This window comes from Oncorhynchus nerka, linkage group LG22, assembly GCF_034236695.1.
Source record: "Oncorhynchus nerka isolate Pitt River linkage group LG22, Oner_Uvic_2.0, whole genome shotgun sequence".
NCBI lineage: Eukaryota > Metazoa > Chordata > Actinopteri > Salmoniformes > Salmonidae > Oncorhynchus > Oncorhynchus nerka.
Window position 1 is genome coordinate 84056639 of NC_088417.1, and position 14281 is coordinate 84070919.

The following is a 14281-nucleotide window of genomic DNA, read 5'->3' on the forward strand; positions in this document are numbered from 1 at the left end:
CATTCTTAAATTCATTACTTAACGTATTGAGTTTAGATACTAATTCTGAGGTGAATTTGACTACTGATTTATGTTAAGATTTGTGAAATATTTTCAGCATTCATATTTTTTATCCCCTTGAGCATGACCATTGTGTAGTTAGTAATCTGTGTTATAGTGTGAATTTGGTAAGGTTTAGAGCATTACATGCTGACCAGACCAGACACATCACATGCGCAAGCATTGCAAAATAAATGTACACATACATGTTATTCAACCATTGCACGCGTCAAAGAGTGTCTGCCTGGCCAGGCACTAAAATAGAAATTGGTTATATTTGTGACACTCAACGCGCTACCCGTCCAGCCTCTCCCATCTCCTCATTGGTTTTTAGGAGCATATACACAGGTGGGTGATTGAAAGATGAACTTAGGTCCACACTCCAGTCAGTTGGGTTAATGCACCTAAAGTTGGTTGCCAACGGCCATATAAAGTCCAAAATAATAATAAGAAGCCTGAAGGAAGGAGTACAGATTACTAGAAATTAATTTGGTTTACTGTTTTATCTGTCGATTAATTGTTGGAGTAGAGGACCTTGTGCATTTCAGGTAAAATAACAACCCAATGTTTATATCCGAGGACAAATGAGCTGGCAACAGCAAGCTAGCTAGCTAAATTGCCATAAATGTTTAATGCTGTTTGACCTGTCCCCAAATTAATAGAATTGGTTCAGAGTTTGTTTTGATATTTCAACATGTGTATCCTGATCACGTCTGGTGTGGGTGGACAAAATCAATGTGCATGCGATGGCGCATGTGGACGCAACTGCGCGTGCGGTCTGATCAGCATGTTAGCGTTATATACGCAAATAATTTGTTATTAATAGTTTCCTTGTTTTTTGAGATATCAATACAAAATGCAATGCTGTTCATCTCAGGGATGTCAGTGATAGCAATGCCAAGTTTCAAGTTGATAAGCCACTGTGGACTGGATTTACATGGGTTTAAATGGACATGTCAAATCCCTTACCACACCCTTAGTTTGAGAAAATGTTAATAAAAACAATTTATAAAGTATTTTTTGCATCTTTTGGCATATTAGCATATATAAACTCCACCATATGTGCTAATATGCATCTACTGGTAGAGTGTACTATCTTTGAATGCATCAATGTTATTTTCTCAAACTCTTTAGGGACTATTGTGATGAGTGCACAGACCAAATTTAGAGTGAAATTGACTTTATGTTATGATTATTTTAAGTATTAATATTAGTCAAAAAAGTGAATTGTTCATAGTTTTCTTATTTGTATATCAATGCCAAACTTAACATGGGAATGTGTTTGATGACCCCAAAAAGTTAAGTTGATATGCCAATATGAAGTGAATTTACAAAGGATTTAAAGGGACACGTAAAATCTCATTTCCTAATTGATCAATACTTCAGCCAATCTCTTAACTTTTCTCAAACTAAGTTAAGCGATGTACCATGGGCCTACATACTGAATGGTGTTATTTGGAAATGTTTTTCCAAAATGTCCAAGATGGAGGAAAATCTATCCTGATGATCCTTAAGTCACATGTGTTAAGCATTAGGAAAGACACCTACATCCAAATGTGAGGATTTAAGTAAGACTGCTTATAACAGTGCCCCCTATAGGCCAATCCGGGCCATTATTTATTACTCATGGCCTCTAGTTTCTGTGTGCCAAATTAGAAAAAAAGTTGACAATCTATGCTTGAGTTATTTGACCATGTCAGGGAGAAAAAAATGTACACAAGTTCAGAGAATGAAAATAGGTGCTGTTCAAATAATGTATTATCTTAATCTAAATATTAATGTTTAAAGAATATGCAGCAGAAGCTGTCATGCCCCTCACATATCATCCCAGCATTAATTGATAAAAGTTTGCACTGTCAGTAAATTCTGTCATCTGCAATGTAAATACAATTGTGAAGACACAGAGTAAGTGTAAAAATACAGTGGTCAAAAAAGTATTTAGTCTTCAAAAGTTCTCCCACTTAAAAAGATGAGAGAGGCTTGTAATTTTCATCATAGGTACACTTCAACTATGACAGACAAAATGAGAAAAAAAGATCCAGAAAATCACATTGTAGGATTTTTAATGAATTTATTTGCAAATTATGGTGGAAAATAAGTATTTGGTCACCTACAAACAAGCAAGATGTCTGGCTCTCACAGAACTGTAACTTCTTCTTCAGTTATGCATTAGGGGGCGCTATTAAAATTTTTGGATGAAAAACGTTCCCGTTTTAAACAAGATATTTTGTCACGAAAAGCTGCTCGACCATGCATACAATTGACAGCTTTGGAAAGAAAACACTGACGTTTCCAAAACTGCAAAGATATTGTCTGTGAGTGCCACAGAACTGATGTTACAGGTGAAACCCAGATAAAAATCCAACCAGGAAGTGCCGCATTTTTTGAAACCGCCTCATGCCAATGATTCCTTATATTGCTGTGAATGAGCTACGAATGAGCTTAAGTTTTCCACGTATTCCCCAAGGTGTCTACAGCATTGTGACGTCTTTTTACGCATTTCCATTGAAGAATAGCCGTAAGGGACCATATATAGCAAGTGGTCACATGGTGTCTCCCGCAAAATATCTTGCGTAAAATACTGAGGTAGCCATTTTTCCAATCGCTCGTTATGAGAAACCAATTGCCTCGACGGATATATTATCGAATATATGTGTTAAAAACACCTTGAGGATGGATCCTAAACAACGTTTGCCGTGTTTCTGTCGATATTATGAAGTTAATTTTGAAAAAAGTTGTATAGGTAGCATTTTCCGGTCGATTTCTCAGCCAAGCATGATGAACAAACGGGAGCTATTTCGCCTACAAAAATAATATTTTTGGAAAAAGAGATGACAGTGTTGTTAACAAAAGCTTGTGTTTAAATATATTTATTTCATTTCATTTGCGATTTTCTAGGGGTATTTATGTCCGCTGCGTTATGCTAATTTGTTTGAGGCTATGATTACGATCCCGGATTGCTCGTCGCAAGAGGTTAAGAGGCTCCTCTGTCGTTACCTTTATTAATGGCACCTGTTTGAACTTGTTATTAGTATAAAAGACACCTGTCCACAACCTCAAACAGTCACACTCCAAACTCCACTATGGCCAAGACCAAAGAGCTGTCAAAGGACACCAGAAACAAAATTATAGACCTGCACCAGGCTGGGAAGACTGGAATAGGTGCGCAGCTTGGTTTGAAGAAATCAACTGTGGGAGCAATTATTAGGAAATGGAAGACATACAAGACCACTGATAATCTCCCTCGAATCTGGGGCTCCACGCAAGATCTCACCCCGTGGGGTCAAAATGATCACAAGAACGGTGAGCAAAAATCCCAGAACCACACGGGGGGACCTAGTGAATGACCTGCAGAGAGCTGGGACCAAAGTAACAAAGCCTACCATCAGCAAGGGCATTGAAGATGAAACGTGGCTGGGTCTTTCAGCATGACAATGATCCCAAACACACCGCCCGGGCAACAAAGGAGTGGCTTCGTAAGAAGCATTTCAAGGTTCTGGAGTGGCCTAGCAAGTCTCCAGATCTCAACACCATAGAAAATCTTTGGAGGGAGTTGAAAGTCCGTGTTGCCCAGCAACAGCCCCAAAACATCACTGCTCTAGAGGAGATCTGCATGGAGAAATGGGCCAAAATACCAGCAACAGTGTGTGAAAACCTTCTGAAGACTTACAGAAAACGTTTTACCTCTGTCATTGCCAACAAAGGGTATATAACAAAGTATTGAGATAAACTTTTGTTATTGACTAAATACTTATTTTCCACCATAATTTGCAAATAAATTCATTAAAAATCCTAGTGATTTTCTGGATTTTTTTTTCTCATTTTGTCTGTCATAGTTGAACTGTACCTATGATGAAAATGACAGGCCTCTCATCTTTTTAAGGGGGAGAACTTGCACAATTGGTGGCTGACTAAATACTTTTTTGCCCCACTGTACTTGTCATACAATAGTTTCAATATTTCTCACAGGAGATCAACCACAATAATATATATGGATTTTCTCTTAATGAAGTCAACAATCCTGACATGTGTAAACGTTCTCAACTGTGACTAGCTGTGTAGGCAATTAATCTGATTATACTTTATTCTTACCTACTAAATAGATAACTAAGGATGACCTCAAAATGGACAATAGGCCTTAGAGCATGCAAAAAATCTGCAAACGATCCACATTCAGAACAACCAGGCTTCTTGCTATGGTCCAGCAATGAAATAATACCACAGGCAGCTAAGAATGTTATCGTTTCCACTATGGAGGAACAGAGCGACGTCAGACCATTCAGCATCATTAATTCTCTAAACATGTTTTGAGATTAGGCATTTTACTCCTCCTGGAGCTCGCTCAGAATGCTGGGGGCTTGGTTCTGAGATCGATGCTAAATCCTTGACCTCTGTGGCCGTGCAATGCTAGTCAACAGTCAGGCATGAACTTTGCCTCAGTACTGTCCAGTACAGGTCTAAATCCCTCTGATGTCTGAGGAGAAACCTCATGTCATCAGTTCCATCCACACCCAGAAGAGACATACATAGGCAGTCCAATGGAGGGGAGAGATCTGGACATGAGCCTAGCTATCCTATAGTTAACGACTCATCATAACTACCACCTCACAGAGAGCTGAGCACTGTTGAACACTTACAATTCATCAAGCCTGAGGTTTCTCCACCATTGAGTCATGTGTTAGTTTGCAGGGAGCAAGTAAATTGTGTCGAAAAATGACCACTCTGGCCATTCCCACTGAGATGTGGAATTTCATTTGTAATTTTATGATATTATTAAGATACAATGCTGTAACGCTAGCTAATCTTCCTGGGGTCCAACACCAATTAACAACATACTACAAACAACCACAATCAAGACTTCACAAACATTCAACAAGTAGACAATACAGATAATGAAAATACCTGACAGGAAGCACATTTAACATTCGGTTGATGCTTTCTATTTGCTGTCCAGTCACATGGTCTTATATTTGAAGGGCTTATCATATTTGACCAACGTCAAATTGATAGGAAAGCTCTGAGACCTTAATGTAGGGTCCGGGTTAACACTGGGTTGAGGACACCAGTCTTTAGTTGACGACAGCAGCCTTTAGTTGAGTACACCAGCCTTCTCACTTCTCCATGTTCAGACTATGAATCAGACTCAATGTACTGAACTGAGTCATTAATTTGGTTGCTGCAGGGGTCCACATCTTCAGTTGGATATCTGATGCATGACCCATAAACTGTGGCTTAAGGTTATGCACCTGTGTTCCTGCCTGGGTCAACCTCAAAGAATGCAACAGCTAAGAGTGGTTGGGAACGCTTAACATGAAAAGCCAGGCCACCACTCATGGCATTACCCCTTTAACCCTAAATTATAAATGCCAATAAATGATCCAGATGCTTATTTTGTTGTCTTTATTAGTTTAAATATACCCATAAAGCACTGCCATTTCTTCTTTGGTATTAAAGAAACCATTAAAGCTATACCACCTACAGTGCATTCGGAAAGGATTCAGAGCCCTTCCCTTTTTCCACATTTTGTTACGTTACAGCCTTATTCTAGAATGTATTAAATAAAAAAATGTCCTCATCAATCTATAAAAATACCTATAATGACAAAATAAAAACAGGTTTACATGATGTATAAAAAAAACAACATATTTACAGTATTCAGACCCTTTGCTACAAAACCCGAAATTGAGTTTAGGCGCATCCTGTTTCCATTGATCATCCTTGAAATGTTTCTACAACTTCATTGGAGTCCACCTGTAGTAAATTCAATTGATTGGACATGATTTGGAAAGGCACACACCTGTCTATATAAGGTCCCACAGCAAAAACCAAGCCATGAGGTGGAATGACTTGTCCATAGAGCCCTCGAGACAGGATTGTGTCGAGGCACAGATCTGGGGAAGGGTGCCAAAAAAATGTCTGCAGCATTGAAGGTCCTCAAGAACACAGTGGCCTCCATTATTCTTAAATGGAAGAAGTTTGGAACCACCAAGACTCCTAGAGCCGGTCGCCTCACCAAACTGAGCAATCTGGGGAGAAAGGCTTAGGGAGGTGGCCAAGAACCCGAGTGTCAGTCTGACAGAGGTCCAGAATTCCTCTGTGGAGATGAGAGAACCTTCCAGAAGGACAACCATCTCTGCAGCACTCCACTAATCAGGCCTTTTTGGTAAAGTGGCCAGACGGAAGCCACTCCTCAGTAAAAAGCACATGACAGCCTGCTTGGAGTTTGTCAAAAGGTTCTCTGATCTGATGAAACTAAGATTGGACTATTTGGCCTGAATCCCAAGCGTCACGTCTGGAGGAGACCCGGCACCGCTCATCATCTGGCCAATACCATCCCTACGGTGAAGCATGGTAGTGCAGCATCATGCTGTGGGGATGTTTTTCAGCAGCAGGGACTGGGAGACATGTCAGGATTGAGAGAAAGATGAATGGAGCAAAGTACAGACATATCCTTGATGAAAACCTGCCCAGAGCACTCAGGACCTCAGACTGAGGCAAAAGTTCAACTTCCAACAGGACAATGACCCTAAGCACACAGCCAAGACAACGCAGGAGTGGCTTTGGGACAAGTCTCAATGTCCTTGAGTGCCCCATCCAGAGCCCCGACTTGTACCGGATCGAACATCTCTGGAAATACCTGAAAATAGCTGTGCAGCGACGCTCCCCATCCAACCTGACAGAGCTTGAAAGGATCTGAAGGGAGGAATGGGAGAAACTGCCAAAATACAGGTGTGGAAAGTTTGTAGCGTCATACCTTATGAAGACTTGAGACTGCTGCCAAAGGTGCTTCAACAAAGTTCTGAGCAAAGGGACTGAATACTTACGTGAATGTGATAGTTTTACTTTTAATAAATGTGCAAACATTTCTAAAAACCTGTTTTTGCATTGTCAGATGGGGTATTGTTTGTAGATTTATGAGGAAAAAATAATTTAATCAATTTTAAAATAAGGCTGTAACATAAAAAAATGTGGAAAAAGTCAAGGGGTCTGAATATTTTCCGAATGCACTGTATACTGAGCCCTACGGGCATGGTAAGGATTGTGTTTGTCAGACCATTCCTTAGCCACATCACCGTTCACCCGTCTCTCTTAGCTGGAGACATTCTGCCACAAGCCAATGTTCTGCCAGTCTTTTGAAGCTCATAAAAGGTGGTATCTGTTCTCTCACAGGGGAAGGAGACAGATCAATTATGGTGTGGTCTATGTATCTCATTCACTCAGCTCTGTGATCCCACTGCCTTGATTCTAACATGACTAAAGGCAGCCTCTTTCCTGAGGCATCTATGCAGCAACTACAGCCATTAAGACTCAAGAGATGTAGGATCTTCATTTGAGCCAGTTTTCTACAGCAGGAAAATAATCCAGCAGCAACATGAAATGTGAATTATTGGATTATAATTACATGGACAGTTTTGTAGTGCTTAATACATTTATGAGGAAAAATCAAGTGGAAATTAAACTTCAGAAGCACACTCAAATACACTTCAAGTTTTGCATTGCAGGAAAGTTTGTCTGCAACAGAGTGATCAAATTAAGATCCTACATCTGTATGCAGCCACTACATCCTGCAATACTTCAGAGAGAACCGCCTCTTATCTCATACATTAACCACCCTTAATTCCCCCAGCACAACATTTATATTCAGAGCAGCTGGTCAATAAAAGTATCTTAAAAAGGACACTCAAACATGTTTGTTACTAAACTTCAAGCTTAAGGAATTTGAACAGTGAAAGCAGGGGTCTACAGACGTAGAATCTTAATTTGAGCACTTTTGTTGCTCAGAATTTGAAATGGAAACTTGTAGTGTTCAAAATGAGCAAGGCTTCTAAAGTTTGTAATTTCCACTTTAAAATGTCAGACTTGATTTGCCCTAACGAAAAATACATCAACCCCTACAAAAAATGCCAATTGATTATAATTCACAGTTCCTGTTGCTGCAGCCTTAATTTCCTGCTAGTAAACTGGCTCAAATTAAAATCCTACATCTGTAGCGTGCCTTCATTTATCTTTATCTTCACAGTGAAACCGCTTTGGCTGGGGCTTTTAAGAGAGTCCTGAATACACAGATTCTTTAAACAAGCCGTTTTCAGATCAGATACTGTCCAATATCATTATAGCTGGGCATCAAGAGGAGGACGAAAATAAGAACAATTATGAAAGGAATTTCTCCAGCGGTAGAGCGTTACATGCTTACGTTGGCTCAATAATATCATTTAAAGTACGTCCAGGAGAGGAGGTATAGTGCGACCAATACACAGATTAAATACTTTAGTACAATTTACCTTGGTAGAAGTAGCATTTGAGGTCAAATGTATACAAGTAGGCCAATTTATTTAAATTCATCCTTTGGCCTGAAGGGATGATTTTATGATATGCTGAAGTAAAACTAGCTTTGAGGCAGTAGCATTTAAGGCCAAATGAATACAAATACCTATTCCATGTATCCTTTGGACTAATGGCAGATTGTATGATCATTGTATGATATGAAAAGAGCTGTTCTAAGGATGATGATGCACCCACAGTTTGATGGTTGATTGCAAGGGCATTTCTAGCAAATGCCAGATGGGCTGTTCCATTTTTTGCCTATTGGATCTAACTACTATTGTTTTAGCAAAATTATATTTTTCTGGCAAAAATTGGGGGCTACAAGGAATAAAATGGGCTGGTGTGGGGGCCTCAATGAAAAACATGGTCCAGTATGTTAGAAATGCCAGAGACCATTTCTGGTCCCAGTCCGCCCCTGGTTGGTCGAGGAACATGGTCCAACAGAGAGAAGCCACATCCTTTGTGTCCACGGAGACAAACCACAGCGCAATCTAGTCACATTTGTGGTGAGGGAACCATGTACGCTTCACTCCAATCGCACATAGTTTCATCTGGTGTTGTCTCATTATTTTACAAGGAACTATACAAGGCTGGGGGCTGTTACAGATGCAGGATCTTAATTTGAGCCAATTTATTACAGCAGCAACAGGAAATTTGAATTATGTGGATTATAACGAACATTTTTGTAGGGGCTGATACATTTTGTTGTAAGGGAAAATCCAGTCTGAAATGTCTAAGTGGAAATAACTAACTTCAGAAACCTTTTTAACCCTCAAATACCCTGCATTGCAGGACAGTTCTTCGCAACAAGCTGATCAAATTAAGATCCTACATCTGTAGTTTTCAGTGGAATCAAATGCATATGAGAGAAGTAATTTAGGTAGACTGCTGGCAAGAGTCATTGCAGAATGAACCAGAGAGCTACTTTGTGCTGATGAAGGAATCCTTGGCTTTGGGGAGAAGGAGAGAAATCATGCCATAACTGAGTGTGACTTCTAGTGTGTGCGCATGTTGGAGAGAAAGGGCTATCATTGAACTGGACTTGAAATTGAAGGTCCCAAATAGCAATGCACATATCCAGATAAAAAAATATATTATATAAATAAACATTTGCTTATCATACAGTGAAAACATACTAACGCAGCAATACCCTCTGGAGAAATTGCATGCAAGGCCAAGGAAAACAAATCAATTGGCTTTCAATGAAACAGAAACGAAAGGCAATCCCAAGTGGATTTTGAGGATAAGGGTTGATTGTCACTACAGAAAATGTTCATGTTGGCTATCCTCCTATCCTTAGGCCCTGGAAAAATGCTGCTGGCCGAACAAAAGACTGCTTTAAGTAGAAGGTACAGTACGCCCGCCACCTAACCCTTATTTCAGTTACGTCACCTCTCCCCAAACAAGAGGCGGTTTCCCCCGAACGCCCTCACATGCCTGTCAAGAGGATCAGCAGAGGGAGCAGGGTGTCTGAGTGCTACTTGTTACATGATGAAGTAACCCTCATGGCAAACGCATGCAATCCTAGTCATGTGAAATCTTCACTTACATTCCAGAAACTACACCCCATGTATTAGTCACACACTCTCAGCCACACCACTGCCACCATCCATTTCTCTAAGTGTCTATTACAGCTTTAAGAACTTGTTACTCCATACATTAGAAACTAGCTGTAAAAATCAACAAAAATGTGGAGACTTGACTTTCCAAGTGCCATTAAATCAAGGTTTATTTAGGGATGATAAACCAGAGAGAAACACATTCACAGGATTTCATTCATCTCCCCAACATTAGAAAATTAGAACATTAGAAAAATGTTGTGCAGCAAAGCCTGCGTAAGCCTTAACAATTATACAAATAGGTTCTTCTCTATACAAAAATACTTGTGGGAATTTTTTTTGCCATTTCTTCACAACTATTATTTTCTAAAATAATTGTTTCCCTCGAGTTGTTCTTTACTTTACCTCATGACTGAAAACTGGACAGAAATGGGGAAAATGACAATTTAACACCAACTAGGTCTGCTATGGCACCACGTGTAACTGAATAACAACCCTTCATATGTTAACCTTTCTACGCAAAGCTAAATATAGCAAGACAGATACAAGTCTGGAAAGACGGTATTAGTGGAAGAAGAGAATGGTTTACGAAGAAGAGAATGGAAGGTGAATTTGGTCGCTTTAGGAAGCTATGCAGAGGTAGGGATGTTGTCATGGTCAGTTTCTCTATAGAGTTGCATTGTATAAGGTCCCGGTAAGGAAACATCAGACAGTGATTCTGTCTAGATGAAGGCATAAAGAAAGAGCTTGGCACAGACATGGCAGGACTCTAACTAACAATTTGACAAATCAGCAATTCATAAATGTATCCATGCTAAATTAAGCCATAATCTCACAATTTATGATAAATTCTAACAGTCATATTATGATACTCTTATTTTATTAAACTTAAATCTACATGGTTCCTTCAACATCTCTGTAGTGCTGCGTGTAGCTGCGTGGCGGAGGGCCAACTGAAGCTACATTCACTAAATCCTTCTTCTTGAAGCCTCTAATCACATGTAACACATTACCACTACATCACAAAGCTGGTCATTACACTAAGCACAGTCCACCAAACGCATTCAAGAAAAAAAAGAACCCATACAGTTAGTGATTAGAGTAACTATTACTGACAATGGCTTTACATTGAAGTGAACAGTTGCTGCTAGGCCAAGGAGCTAAATGCAAATCAATTTGACACTTGTGGTACGATTCGGTCAGGTCAAATACAAAAAATCTAACTACAGTATAAAACTGGAAAATGAACGAACATTGAAAAATCTAAAAATAAAATGTAAAAAAAGGTGACACTTTTGCTTTTTTCCTTGCTTTGAAAAAGAGGGTGAGAAGAAAATGCTCCTGGTGAGAAAGAAGAGAACAGCTACTCATCATCATTGCAAAAAACTGTTCAGAAAAAAGGGAGGAAAACTTGTTGCCAGGAGAGGAAACGACAACATTAATGCTATGTCTAACTATTAGCTTGTTTGTGCCCACTCCTCTCCCCCTCTGGACGTGTGATGCCCTGGACCTCGGTCAGACGGGCCCGGGTCCTACTGCACCGGCCACGGCTCACTGGCTGGCCTCGCGGACTTTAGCCTGCAGTGCGTCGCAGGTCTTCTTGGCATCTCCAAGCAACATGGCTGTGTTGGGCTTGTAGAAGATGGGGTTGTCCACGGCAGCATAGCCCACTCCCAGAGAACGCTTCATTACAACCACCTAAGAGACAGGGACACACACACACGGCCTCAGCTAAGACATTTACACAACTGAGAAAAAAAACACCTGATAAGTTGTTCTATCCTACATTTACAAATAATCAAAAGCAATGCAATCACCCAGTTGTTTTCCCTCTTCAAACTCAAAATCATGATGTGGCAAATTAGCTAGAGCTCCAAATGTCATTACTGCTATACCACCTCTTGTCTAGTTTGGTAAAGACTTCAGATGTTAAACACTTATCTAAGAACAAACCCTTAACAGGGGTACAAATGTTGCACCTGCATGTCCTGTAAGTTGGAGATGGATGGGGAAGGGTTCCATTTGAAGGAGAATGGGGAGAAGAGTGTTTGTCTCACAACTAAGGGGTACTTAAGTTGAGGCCATTTACAAAATGAAGCATCATTAGTGTCTGAATTTGCAGTCTAGGCAGAGAGAGAGAGAGCAGGTCTTGGGAAATGGATTGGAGCATCCCGTGATTGTGAGCATGTGTTTTGGTGCCTGGAGGCACATATAGCATTATAATTGAATAAGTAAAACCAGAGCAACACTCTCAGCCTTTTACTCCCTGCTATCTGACACGCTGAATGATACTTGGAACAGAAGCGCCGCATATCAAGACACAAAAATCAACAGGAGGAACGTCGGAAACCCCTCAGAGGCAGGGGAGGATCAGTAGTGGCCAGGTGACTCAAGACACAGTGAAGTGTTCCCATGCCACAGTCCCACCCACAAAACCTACTCTAAAACAAACACTTAAACATTCTAAGTTACACACACATTCATACAAAAACACAAGTAAGCATGTACGGAATCACAAACACCCACTCCCACTCTAACACCCTCCTGTGAGAGAGGACTAAAAATGGATCCCACTATGGTAGTGGTTCAGGCCAGGATTACAGTAAGGATCTGGGACACCCAGGCAGGCCTACCCTAGCCAGCCTCTAGGCAGGGCCTCCCAGTCCTAACTCCCAGGCCAGCGAGGGTACAGTACCAAAGGAATGCCCTCTGCCTGCTCTGCCAAGCTTGGCTATGGTGGCATAGAGGAGCCCCGCCCAGTTTGTTTATATCTACAGCCAGACTGCACATAGAGCCCAGACCAGCACACCCACCCACTCTACAGTCTGACCGACCCCACACAGTATCACATAAACATGAGCCACAAGTGGAAGGTTATTAATTCAAGTGTCTGAGTCACTGAAGAACAATGAAAATAATATTTTCAACAGTAGTGCAGTGAGTCCAGGGGATGTAAACACACAGGTCACTCCAGCTCAGAGTAGAGGGGTGGGATGCTGGTAGTCTTAAAGTTCTATGATTTCCCAAGGGAACCTTTGGAAATTAGGGGTTTTAAAGTAGGGTGGTGAGGCATATGAATCACACTTTTAGGGAACGTTTCACTCGGACGCTCCAAAAATGTCATAATTCCAGAGGGAGCGAGTCACCACTAATGGAAGCCGTGTGAGATCTGCGCCTGCTAGGTAGGGACCTATTGCCTCTGTGACAAAGAGTACGAGATGCATGTGTGTGTTTGCATGTGAAAAGAGGCCTGTCTTTTTCCTTAAGGGTGCATCCAAGTCTGGGACAGACTGGAACAGAAAATAAGAACAGCCTCTTTCTGAACCAATGTTAGTCGCTCCAGGAGAAGTTGGCGAACCTCCATAACTAAACTTTCACCATGGAGAGAGCCAGATTAAATCCACTCAAGCCATTCTGTAACAGTCAGAATATGACGGGGCTGCAGTACCATTCTCTATCCCTTTTTCCACTTTGAAGCGTGTACACTTTGAAGTGTGAAACCAATAGACTAGTGTAGAAAATATGGTAGATCTTCTTTCTAGACCATGCAGGCCACTCCCTCTCACCTGTTTGGACTTCCACACTTCCAGGACAGGCATGCCAGCGATGATGGAGTTGGGATCCTCCAGGGCTGCAGAGTTCACCGTGTCGTTGGCGCCGATCACCAGAACCAGGTCCGTTTCTGAGACACAGGGAAAGAGAATCATATTAGTTCACAGTAAACCACAGAGACAATGGGGTAATTTCAAACATGAACACGTGAAGAGATAGATGAGGGTGAAAGCAAACATACCAGCAAAGTCCTCGTTGATCTCCTCCATCTCCAGCACGATGTCATAGGGTACGCCCGCCTCAGCCAATAGCACGTTGAGCTGCCCAGGCATACGACCAGCCACGGGGTGGATACCAAACCTGCAAGAGAGAAGGATCACAATCTTATTCACCTCCACGGCTTGAGGCAATGCAAGGACAATGGTTAGGAAACCCTTGTAGCTGAAAGTAATTATAATAGTTTGGCGATTGACCAAAGTTCGAGATACTTCGGGATTTTGGCAATGAAGCCCTTTATCAGAGTCAGATTAATTTTTATGTCTCTGCATCCAGTATGAAAGATGTTAGAGGCAGTTCCGCGAGCCATTGCTACGTAGCGTTAGCACACTGGCTGGAAGTCTATGGTAACAGCTAGCATGCTTCCAGTCACTGTGCTAACACTAGTTAGCAACTTCCTTCAAACTGCACCCAGACACATAAAAATGGAATCCACGATGTCATCTGACTTTGGAGAAGTAGATAAAGGGCTTCAGTGCCAAAATCCCAAAGTACAGGATGGAGGGGCCATGATGTTAGTGGAGGGGTGG

At 41.1% G+C, this 14281-nt stretch overlaps 1 protein-coding gene across 1 annotated transcript in view; it reads right to left on the reverse strand.

Moving 5' to 3' along the window:
• Positions 1 to 10075: 10075 nt before the first annotated feature.
• Positions 10076 to 14281, reverse strand: part of LOC115105884 (NAD(P) transhydrogenase, mitochondrial) — a 74779-nt gene continuing 70573 nt past the window's right edge. Inside the window, exons 19-21 of the mRNA XM_029628352.2 lie at positions 13717 to 13835; positions 13490 to 13605; positions 10076 to 11621 (exon numbers count right to left, since the gene is read on the reverse strand). Coding sequence (XP_029484212.1) covers positions 11475 to 11621; positions 13490 to 13605; positions 13717 to 13835 — 382 coding nt within the window. The 3' untranslated portion in view covers positions 10076 to 11474. The remainder of the gene's footprint in view (positions 11622 to 13489; positions 13606 to 13716; positions 13836 to 14281) is intronic.